The following is a 12,805-nucleotide window of genomic DNA, read 5'->3' as shown; positions in this document are numbered from 1 at the left end:
AGACATGAGCAGTACCATGGACATAACAGAGTATACTGTTTCGCCCATGATACCCCCCATGCGTTGCCATTCATGAGAACTCAGGTGTTATTCTATATCTTAATTCAATATTGCTTCATAAACACGAATGGGACAGATGTAATCAAGTACTCATCTATACTATATCTTAATTAATATTATAAATGTAAATGTAAGTTTACTTGTCTGTTTGTTACCTCACAGCGCCTTAACAGATTAATCAATCACTGAGATATTTAGTATACGAGTACACGTATGGGATGAAAAAGGATGTAAGTTACTTTTTATCCCTGTCAATGAATATATCCTGGTCACGTAGACAAAGTCGCAGGTGAAAACTAGTACTGGTAGACAAAGGAATTTAATAATTGTAGTAGAAGTAAGAGGGATCGTGAATTAAATTGCAACATTCCAGGAATGATTACCTTTCTCCCTTAATATATATATATATATATATATATATATATATATATATATATATATATATATATATATATGTATACTTATATGTTAATTTACATCAATTAACAATAGCCTAATGTGAGTTAATTTATTAAACAAATTTAATGAAATATATAAAATAATACAATTCAGGGTTTTATTTTAAACGTATGATAATAGAATGATAACATCGCCTGCATTAACGATATACGAGATGTACAATATACGACATACCAGAGGCAGACTTTGTACAAAAGTCGATTGCTTGGGTGCCTCTGTCCCATTAAGCAGTTGTGTTTGCATAGCTGTGTTTCGGTTTGAAGGGTGGGATATGGCGAGAATTTACAGGGTACAGAGGAATAACATCTGAGTCTTCAGGAATGGCAACGCATGGGGGGGTATCATGGGCGAAACAGTCTACTCTGTTATGTCCATGATACTGCTCATGTCTATAGGCGACGGTTATCACTTTCCATCAGGTGGGCCGTCAACTTGTCTGCCCTTGTAAGTTGTATACAAAAAAAAAAAGAAGAGAATTTGTTTTATATCACAGGTGGCAAATGAGCGTGTGATCCACCTGATGGAAAGTGGTAGCCGTCGCCTATAGACATGAGCAGTACCGTGGACATAACAGAGAATACTGTTTCACCCATGATACCCACATGCAGTGCCATTCCTGAGATTAGTCCTCAGATCTCATTCCTCTGTACCCTGTACATGTACATTTGTTTATTATAGGTTAGAGGAAGGGACTTTTATTTGAAATCTTGGTTAATTCTTGTGGAATTTGTCAGGATGGGCTCACTCTCCTGCTTGAGGGAAAAGGGATTGTTAGCAATGGAGTTTGACAGCCCATTGCTATCAATATGCCCTATTAGGTCGACCTCCACGTGGTTCCCCCTGGAAACCATCGTGAACAATTCTTGTTGAATTCGTCACGATGGGCTAACTGACCTGCTTCACCCTCATCTATCACCCCTCACTGGTGCCCCGCCGGTGTATAGCGATAGTGAGGATGGGGTTACCATTCCATTATGACTTATTGTAATATATGGGGTCACGTTGAGCTATTCTCAATTATTTAAAATTAATATTTATAATAAATTACTATTTTTAAGCAGCCACTTTGCTTATATTAATCCTGCAATAGTTTATTTTTCAAAAGTTTTCTTCGCGAAAACAACATAAAAATTTTAATGGTGAGGAAATTGATATGCAACTAACAAGGGAATACTTTCTAAAAATAATTTAGATTTAACTTTCTAAAAATAATTATCAAAATCGGTTTAGTATTGACAAAAATATCTCACCTAACAGACTTCTTAAAGTGAACAGACATGAATACAGACTTCTTAACGTGTCTTAGAAGTAAAAATACATTAATCTTTTTTATAATTTTTTTTTTAATATTAAGTTCCGACCAACTATTCTCATTCTCATGTAAAAAATAGTTATAAATATCCAAAATTAAATCACAGAAGCACAATTGTTATACTTCTGTTACAATTCGTCAACAAAAAAAAAATAACAATCACAAATAATTATTGTTACATAGAAAATGACCAAAAATAACATTTAAAAGAATCAATAACACGACTAGCTTCGCTCCGTAGCCGGCTACGTAGGGATGCTACGTTAGTCGTCTGGGAGCCGTAGAGCGCGGTGGACGTGCCGTAGCGTCGTAGCGCTTAGCAGTCCCGTGATACAAATTGTGATCGGAAAAATGTGATACTGCTAAATGAAATACTTGCTCAATATAATCCTAGTGGCGTTTTGAGTGTGTGAAAAAAATGGAGTTGAAGACTTGTCTGCTGTTATTTTTCTTCATCTGTTCAACGGCTGGGAATCCGGCAAAAATGGGTCAGTACTATTAATAAATAATTTAGTTTCTGCGTGGTTACCTTTCTGTATTGGCAGTTTGACGGATGAACAAGAAATTACTGTTATATTTCCCTTACTTTTTTGTGTTAGATGTTATTTAATTTAGACGCCTATTCCTAAGTTCACTACTACAATAAAATCATGTAACTTATTATTTTATTATTAGGTTTACAGTATTACAACATTAATTTTATCCTATTTATATAAGGATGTAATTTAATGAAATTAAATTAGTTTCATTAATTTATATATATGTATATGTAAGTAAATTCAAAAAACAATATAATATTTATATAGTGATTCGTTTCTACAATAAAAAATCTAAAGCAGTTTTTTTTTTAATATTTATTATCACAATGCAATTTTTAAATTAAATGTACTTTTAATGTGAACAAAATTATAACATCTGTTTATTGGATACATACGAGTATTAATAGAATTTAAGAAAATATGAAATTGATTTTCAACTAGTTGCTCGTGACTTTGCATGCGTGGTATCGTGTTTTCCATTAAAGGTGAAATTTTCAAAAATCTTTTCTCAGCGAATGCCCACGTTATAAAAGTAATATCTTTACATATTATTAATTTATATATGTACTGTGTTTCAAATATTAGCTTTCTATATTTAATAGCTTGGGTTGTGTCTTGATACTCAATCAGGATAAACAATTTTGTAAATATAAAATTAATCTATGTTAAAATATAAATATACTAAAATACTAAAACACATCAAAATCCTTTGGGCAAGAACCTCGCACAAGAACTAGTAGTAATATTATTATATTGGGGGGAAGGGATTGTTATTAATACGGACTCTTTGCTAGTAATATACCTTCTGTCAAGTCGACCTCTACGAGGTCCCCTTGAAAACTTCAAGGCACTTTCTTCCACGCATAACCACTCTTTGGAATCAACTTCCAGCAGCAGTATTTCCGAACCGATATGACAACGTAACCTTCAAGAAAAGAGTATGTGGTGTAGGGCCCTTTGATGACTCCTAGGCCCTCACCAACTCTGTATTTATCCGAGGTTCACTAATGTTTGCTGATGGTGGGTATACAGTAAAAAATGAACTTACGCATACACGGAGCGAATGCAGTTTTTAGACAATAAAATGATTTATTTGCGTAGCCCACAAGCACATAAACAATGACAATACAATGTAGGTGAGATTATACAAATAATAATTTAAATATAGGCAAACACAGTGCATACGTAATACGCGCATTGGAGAGTACCCGCAAAGTTAGCCGCGCTGCCAAAAAACGTTGCGGCCGCAGTCGGCCGCTATCTTCATGCACTTCGCTTACAGTGTTGCCGCAATGTTTATAAGCGGAGCGGAATTAATGAATTATTAGAATGTTTATATTATTTTTAGTTTATATTATTTTTAGTTTATATTATTTTTAGTTAATACTATTTTTAGTTTCGATTATTCTCCGCTACATCTTCCCCCCGACCAGACCGTGACTACGGTCGATAAAAATCAGGAAATTGTACTCTTCTGCCACTTCTTGTTCTCTTTTCTTCTACGAAAGTTTTGGTCGCAGATGGAAGAGGTGATGACTGCGTAGGTGGAAGTTCTTTAATTTGAGGTTCCTTCATTATGTAAGCTGGCTTTAGTCTGTCTATAGTGACATTGGTTTTCTTGCCTTGGAGGTCTAAGGTAAAGTACCTTCAAGAAAAGAGTATGTGGTGTAGGGCCCTTTGATGACTCCTAGGCCCTCACCAACTCTGTATTTATCCGAGGTTCACTAATGTTTGCTGATGGTGGGTATACAGTAAAAAATGAACTTACGCATACACGGAGCGAATGCAGTTTTTAGACAATAAAATGATTTATTTGCGTAGCCCACAAGCACATAAACAATGACAATACAATGTAGGTGAGATTATACAAATAATAATTTAAATATAGGCAAACACAGTGCATACGTAATACGCGCATTGGAGAGTACCCGCAAAGTTAGCCGCGCTGCCAAAAAACGTTGCGGCCGCAGTCGGCCGCTATCTTCATGCACTTCGCTTACAGTGTTGCCGCAATGTTTATAAGCAGAGCGGAATTAATGAATTATTAGAATGTTTATATTATTTTTAGTTTATATTATTTTTAGTTTATATTATTTTTAGTTAATACTATTTTTAGTTTCGATTATTCTCCGCTACATCTTCCCCCCGACCAGACCGTGACTACGGTCGATAAAAATCAGGAAATTGTACTCTTCTGCCACTTCTTGTTCTCTTTTCTTCTACGAAAGTTTTGGTCGCAGATGGAAGAGGTGATGACTGCGTAGGTGGAAGTTCTTTAATTTGAGGTTCCTTCATTATGTAAGCTGGCTTTAGTCTGTCTATAGTGACATTGGTTTTCTTGCCTTGGAGGTCTAAGGTAAAGTACTTGGGTTGCCTGTTAAGAACTTTAAAAGGGCCAACATATGGTGCTTCCAAGGAACTACGAACTCGATCTTGCCGCAGGAACACGTGAGATGAAGTAGATAAATCTCGTGGTATGTAAAATGGCGATGATGTAGATGTGTGCCATGAAGTCGGTCGTGGTGTTAACTTGGTCATTTGAGAACAAAGACGGTTAGCGTACTCGGTGACATCGGATGTTGTGTAGTCATCTTTGGGAGACAAAAACTGACCTGGCAAATGGATTGGTTCACCATAGACCAGTTCTGCAGGAGATGTTTGAAGGTCTTCTTTATAAGAACTGCGCATCCCGAGAAGTACCAGAGGTAAGGATTCAGTCCAATGTGATGATGTATGGCACATTATCGCCGCCTTCAACTGACGATGAAGTCGCTCGACGATTCCATTGGCTGCAGGATGGTAGGCGGTGGTACGAAAGTGATGAGCACCAATCAAGGCAGTGAGAGCTTTAAAGAGGTTGCTCTCAAATTGACGACCTCGATCTGTAGTCACACGAGCAGGACAGCCAAACCGCGATATCCAGCCAGATACTAGGGCTGTCGCGCAGGTTTCTGCAGTGATGTCCTTCAAGGGGAATGCCTCAGGCCACCGGGTGAAGCGGTCGATGACGGTGAGACAATACCTGTAATCACACGAAGGAGGTAATGGACCTATAAGGTCAAGGTGGATGTGTGAAAAACGAGAGGAAGGAGTGAGGAATGTGGCAGGAGGGGATTTGGTATGTCGGGTAATCTTGCTTTTCTGGCATTGCAAGCATTGCCTAGCCCACTCTCTACATTCTTTACGAATCCCTGGCCACACAAATCTTTGAGTAACCAACCGTACTGTAGCTGAACCTCCAGGATGATGTAAATTGTGGATCATGTCAAAAACTTGTTTTCGCAGCTGTGGAGTAACATAAGGCCTAAGATTCTGCATAGATGTGTCACAGTAGATAGGTAAGTGACAGTAATCAGTACTAATCTTCTTGAGTTCTAGAGAAGTACCATGGTTTAACAAGTCTTGCAGTTCTGGATCATTCTCCTGAAATTTTGCAAGGTCCTGATAATTGATGAGTGCTGAGATTTCGTCAGTACGAGATAGTGCGTCTGCTACGACATTTTTGTGTCCAGGTAAGAATCTCAAGTCTGTAGTAAATTGTGATATGAAATCAAGATATCGGAACTGTCTGGGGCTGCATTTCTCTTTATTATTGACGAATGCAAATATGAGTGGCTTATGATCGGTATAGATAGCGAACGTTCTGGCTTCGATCATATGCCGAAAGTATTTAATCGCTTCGTAAACTGCCAAGAGTTCTCTATCATACGGGCTGTACTTTCTTTGAGATGTAGTGAGCTTGTGGGAATAGAATGCCAAAGGTTGCCAATTATGATCTATCCGTTGTTGGAGAACAGCTCCTATCGCTAAGTCTGAGGCATCAGTGACGATTGCTAATTCGGCAGATGGATGGGGATGGGCAAGTAAGGTTGCATCTGAAAGCGATCTTTTGCAATCATTGAAGGCTTGTAGGGCATCTGCTGTCAGCTCAATTGGATGAGAGCCTTTGATCTTTGGACCAGCGAGCAAATCATGCAATGGCGCTTGGAATTTAGCTGCCTTAGGGATGAACCGGCGGTAGAAGTTGAGCATTCCTAAAAAACGTCGGAGTTCTTTGACGGTCTTGGGTGCAGAGTAGTCCTGGATAGCTTTTATTTTACTCTCCAAAGGCGTTGTTCCAGCAGCGGATACGTTATACCCTAGAAAAGTGACACTTCCTTGTCCAAGCGAGCATTTCGAGGTATTCACAAGTATGCCAAACTTCTTAAGACGGTCAAATAGCTGACGTAGATGACTCTCATGTTCTTCTTTACTTCTCGAAAATACTAGAATGTCATCAATGTAGCCATAGCAAAAGTCTAGACCTAAAAGAACTTCGTCAATGAACCTTTGGAACGTCTGAGCAGCGTTTCTAAGTCCAAAGGTCATGTATGGGAATTCATACATTCCAAAAGGTGTTGTAATAGCTGTTTTAGGGATGTCATCAGGATTCATTGCTATTTGATTATAAGCTTTCACGAGGTCTATCGTTGAAAAGACTGAACAACCTGAAAGCTGATAGGAGAAATCGTGAATATGGCGTATAGGATACCGGTCTGGTATAGTTCTAGCATTCAGTGCACGGTAATCACCACACGGACGCCATCCTTCGTCCTTCTTTTTAACTAGGTGAAGAGCAGAAGACCATGGACTTTCTGAACGTCTGGCAATACCACTAGCCAGCATATCTGCAAACTCTTTCTTGGCTGCTTGTAACCGAACTGGATCAAGGCGACGAGGCTTGCAAGATACTGGTTGTCCGGGCGTTGTGCGAATATAGTGGAGCGTTTTGTGTTTAGGTGGTGAAAATACACCTGCAGGACGAGTTATCTCCGGATATTCTCGAAGGATATGATGGTAATCAGATTGACCTGTAATGGATTTTATAGATGTGACGTCTTCTGTTATCTTAATGGCGATTGCGTTTACTGACATGGATGTCAAACCATCTATCAGTCGTTGTCCTCTACAGTCCACCAATAAGTTGTAAAAGGAGAGGAAATCCACACCAATGATTGGTTTTGTGACATCTGCAATGGTGAAGCTCCAAATGAAATCTCGTCGAAGGCCGAAATCTAAACGTAGTTGTACTGGACCAAATGTATGTATAACAGAATTGTTGGCAGCTACTAGATCATATTTAGACTGAGTACAGGGCGTCTTAATGGCTGACCGTGGGAAAACGCACAGATCAGAACCAGTGTCCACTAGGAACGGCATTTTAGATGCGCGATCAGTTACGAATAGACGGCCTGTTGATGTGGGGCAGTCGTTGGCCGCTACTTGCGACCGCCCTGAGAGTTTTCCGTCGGAAATTCACATGGCTGTTTACACTTCCTTGCTTTAGCACCGTAGGTAAAGTGGTAAAAACAATGAGAATGACCTGTTGGTGGTTGACGTGGTCGAGAACGGCTGCGGGAATGAGATCGGTTGTTTCGTCTATATTGTGGTCGTGCAGGTCTTCTGGTATTTGACACCTGGGATGTAAGTAAGGCTACCTGTTTCGTAAGCTCACTGACTTGTCTGGCTAAGTTACTATAGGAAGATTCCGAGTCTGATGCTGTTGAGGTACTTGCCACCTGTGGAGTAGAAGGGGCTATCTCATGCACCTTGTCAGCTAGGTCTGCCAGTTTCTCTATAGGTAAATCATCCTGTGAAGCAATAACAGTTTGTATATTTGGTGGTAAACGACTGGACCAAATGGTTTTCAAAAAACCCATAGGTACTGATGGACCAGCCAAACTCTGCATATGACGTAAGAATTGCGATGGTTTACGATCGCCGAGTTCCTCATGTATGAGTAATTGCTTTACACGTTTTTCTTGAGAGGCTGAAAGACGTTTGATGAGCTCAGATTTAAGTTTGTCATATTTATTAGTGGAGGGTGGATTGGTAATTATATCCTTCACCTCAGCAGCGTACTGGTGATCTAATTGTGCTACTAAATAACAAAATTTGGTCTCATCTGTCGTTATTTTTGAGAGTGTAAATTGACTTTCCACCTGGGCGAACCATAAACTTGGTTCCTCTGGCCAAAATGGTGGTATTCTTACACCCACTCGCAGCACTTCAGAAGGGATGTTTCCTTTCACATCCGAAAATTCATCACGCTCAGACATGTTAAAAAAAAAATATTATTAATCGCTCACCGCTTATGATTTGCGCCAGGTTCTTATAAGTTGGACTTTGTACCTGCGTCAACAACTGTTGAATTTGAAAATTTAAAAAATAATATTTCGCTGAATATGATACACGGGGTCACCACTGTGGTGTAGGGCCCTTTGATGACTCCTAGGCCCTCACCAACTCTGTATTTATCCGAGGTTCACTAATGTTTGCTGATGGTGGGTATACAGTAAAAAATGAACTTACGCATACACGGAGCGAATGCAGTTTTTAGACAATAAAATGATTTATTTGCGTAGCCCACAAGCACATAAACAATGACAATACAATGTAGGTGAGATTATACAAATAATAATTTAAATATAGGCAAACACAGTGCATACGTAATACGCGCATTGGAGAGTACCCGCAAAGTTAGCCGCGCTGCCAAAAAACGTTGCGGCCGCAGTCGGCCGCTATCTTCATGCACTTCGCTTACAGTGTTGCCGCAATGTTTATAAGCGGAGCGGAATTAATGAATTATTAGAATGTTTATATTATTTTTAGTTTATATTATTTTTAGTTTATATTATTTTTAGTTAATACTATTTTTAGTTTCGATTATTCTCCGCTACAAGTATATTCCTTTTTAAAAGGCCGGCAGCAGACTTGCAATGCCGTTAGTGTTGTGGGTGATCATGGGCGGCGGTAGTCACTTACCATCAGGTGAGCCGCATGCTCGTTTGCCCCCTGTGTTGTAAAAAAAAAACCATCGTGCTGAACTCCAGGTGTATTCGCCACGATGGACTAACTGACTTGCCTTTTCGTTCTCACCTATCATCTCTCACTGGTGCCCCGCTAGCGTATATCATTAGCGTAGGTGGAGTTACCATTCCATTATCATCCATTAAAAAAACAAATTATACCTATATATATTCTAAAATATAATTAATATTTATTAATATCAAGTCATTTGCTGTACATGATGCATGTCTCTGGAATTTACTTCCTAATAACTTGAAGATGGCACAGTTTGTAAAATTATTTTAAGCAGGCATCATAAAATTTTATTCTGAACCTCTTAGTTCATTGAACCAATTGTGAATATATATGTATATATTCATGTATATTTATTATATATGAGTAGGTTTATACATATTCGGATTATGAGAATGAAGTCACGGACAAAAGCTAGTAAGTGTATAAATACACACTGAGAATTATATCTGTAATAATAGTGATTTTTAACAAAAAAGAAGATTTCAAAATCGTTCTCACTGTTCAAAGTTACAACCGTACCTACAATTTGTGATTGTTTTAAATGAAAAATGAACGGAGTACTATTAAAATAAATTATGAATCTTATTTATAACGTAATAAAGTATATTATTGCTGAATAGTGCAACAGAAATAATATATAATGCAAGTCGCTGATGCATGCAGTTCAAAGTGTATCACATTGAGTTAATTAAGAATGTTGTGTAATAAATATTTATATTTATTGGAGGTAAAAATATTTTTGGAAGTAATACATTTCAATATATTTGTTTTCGTAAAAATTATTATTAAATAGGTAGAATCATCAGCCTTTATGTGGCGACTGCTGAACATAAATCTTCCCCTTAGGAAGGTTTGGAAGTTGCCATGCTATATTTTTTTTTGATGGGTGAAAATGGTATGGTAACCCTGCCTGAGCTAACGGGATACGCTGGCGGAGCACCAGTGAATCGTGATAGATGAGAATGAAAACAGGTCAGTTAGCCCATCATGATGAATTCATCAGGAATTAACCATGATAGTTTCCAGGGAGAACCGCTAGAAGGTCGATCTGGTTGGGTTTTTGCTAGCAATGGGATTCTCAGTCTCTATAACTAACAATCCCTTTAACTCCGCTATATTATATTGGCCACAACAGAGTATCAGTGTTTTGCTCTTTTGAGGGCAAAGCAATAAACTGAGTTGTGACCATTTTGTGTTACTGTGGTACGCACATGATAAAAGGAAATTGTTGTTTTATATATTTTGTTTTTGTTTTTTTTTGTTTTTCATTCTTTTATCTCTTTTATTGTGTATTATGTGTATGTTTGTATTGTGATTTGTGTGCTGTAAGTAATGCAAATACATTATCTATCTATCTATCTAGGCGGGTTGCCAACCACAGACTTTGATGATGTTTTAAAAGGAACAATGGCCGTCCCTTGCCCTTCCTTAGTCGCCTATTACAGCACCTGCAGGAAAGAAAGGTATGGCCTATTCAATGCTGGGACCATATTGCGGAATAGCGAAATAAGTGGCGTAAATTGAGTTTATTGAGTCTTTCATGTCATTATCATCACCATCATTATATCAACTGTTTTATGACCACTGCTAAACATAGGCCTCCCTCATAATCGGGATTTTCCCCTAAGTCGCCTTTTACGATACCCACAGGAAAGGAAGGTGTAGCCCGTTCTATGCCAGGGCCATACGACTCTGAAGCTGGATAAGTACCGATAATATTCATTTTGACCACTATTTTTTAAATAGCAAGCGTAATAAACTGAGGACAAAATTACTTTGTTTAGTCCATCCAAAGATCGCTTATTAGAGATCGCTCTTAGCGATAAGGCAGCCCATTTTTTTGTCCAATGTAATATTTTCTTGTTATTGTTTGTATTTATAATAAGTTTACTATTGTAATCTTATGGAGGAAACAATAAAGAATGTCTTTCTATTTACATTTTATAACAGACAAGTACAAGGTCGAATTTCCTCAAACACAGCTTGTAGAAGTAAAATTTGTCAAACTATTAATTTTTTATAACTAAAAGCTAGTTATATCCACTACTTCGTCTGCTTAACTGGGGTAAAAAGCAACCTATGCCCTTCTACATTCTATATAGTATGTGCATACCAAATTTCATAGTAATTGTGTAAGCCATTAAATCGTTAACCTCTGTCCCATTCGTGTTTCTACCGTGAAGCAGTTGTGTTTGCATGGCTGTGTTTCGGTTTGAAGCGTGGGATATGGCAGTGAATTTATAGGGTACAGAGGAATAACACTTGAGTCCTCAGGAATGGCAACGCATGGGGGGTATCATGGGCGAAACAATATAGTCTGTTATGTCCATGGTACTACTCATGTCTATAGGCGACGATTACCACTTTCTATCAGGTGGGCCGTCAGCTTGTTTGCTATTCTAAGTTGTATATAAAAAAAAATCGTTAACAGGTATTAAATTGACGTCCACATTTACAATATTTGTATTTACAATATTCTCAGATACAGGGTAACGTATTTAATATATATTCAAAGGTGTTCGTATTTTTTATACTTTTATCTGATTATTCCAACAGATAGGCGTACATTTTCGATATTTCCTCGTTCCACGTGAAAATGAAGGTGTTTATTTTTGTATATTATGAAAAATGCGACGGCAATCAGAAACAGTCATTTTTCAGGGGGAAATACTTTTTGTCCCAACTTGATAAATGGGCCCATCACCGCTTTTGGGGTATGGCCACAATTTTATACGTAAATCTAATGATCGCAAGCTTTGGACAAATGATTTATATTGCTTTTACGTGTTATTTAGAACACTGAGTTGTGAACATGGAAAGTAAATTATAACTTATAATTACAATATGATTGACGACCCGCCAAGAATGGCAGTAGGATTGGACGCTTTCAATACTTTATGAGTTGGAAACATTCGTTTACATATTTACATATAATGTAATACATATCTATACTTATAATAAATCTGTAGAGAGGTCAATTCTGTACATGAAATATATTTCCAAAATAACTATCAGGGGGTGATTAGTGATCGATACTGATGCCAAAAATGCTATCAGTAGAACTTTTGTCTGTCTGACTGTATGTTCGTTATAGAAACAAAATTTTATTCTTCATACTCCCGAGCAGGTTATAGTATACTTTTCATCACGCTAAGATCAATAGGAGCAGAGCAGTGAAGGGAAATGTGTATGTTACATCAAAACCACTGAACTGTGAGGAAGGACATAGGCTACTTATTTTACGAAAAACGACGGAAACGCGGACGAAGTCGCGGGCGATAGCTAGTATATAAAATAATAGTACCAATGAGAGCAAATCTTTAACTTTTCAACCGACTTTAAAACGAAGAAGATTTTCGACAACGAATCGTTCTTGCACAACGGATTGCGCTCAAAGGAATTGTACAATATGATGCCTACGGCCACTTTCTACCATCATACTGCTTGCCATCGACAGGGAGTACATCCTCTTACCCTACAGCCTAAATGGTCGCGTCAGTTTCAGAGATATTTTCTCTCACGAACACTCAGGTTATGGAATGAGCTTCTTGCCGAGGTTTTCTCAAGATAC

At 37.9% G+C, this 12,805-nt stretch overlaps 1 protein-coding gene across 1 annotated transcript in view; it reads left to right on the top strand.

Annotated features, from left to right (window-relative positions):
• The first annotated feature begins 2,107 nt into the window (after positions 1-2,107).
• The window catches only part of LOC113513971 (uncharacterized), a 149,939-nt gene continuing 139,241 nt past the window's right edge, over positions 2,108-12,805 (top strand). The window contains exon 1 of the mRNA XM_052894132.1: positions 2,108-2,319. Within this exon, the coding sequence (XP_052750092.1) occupies positions 2,250-2,319 (70 nt within the window). The 5' untranslated portion in view covers positions 2,108-2,249. The remainder of the gene's footprint in view (positions 2,320-12,805) is intronic.

Source organism: Galleria mellonella, unplaced genomic scaffold (genome assembly GCF_026898425.1).
Source record: "Galleria mellonella isolate WM207_F2 unplaced genomic scaffold, CSIRO_AGI_GalMel_v1 utg116, whole genome shotgun sequence".
NCBI classification, from domain to species: Eukaryota; Metazoa; Arthropoda; class Insecta; order Lepidoptera; family Pyralidae; genus Galleria; species Galleria mellonella.
The sequence above is the reverse complement of the archived record's forward strand: the minus strand, read 5'-3'. Positions and strand labels throughout refer to the sequence as shown.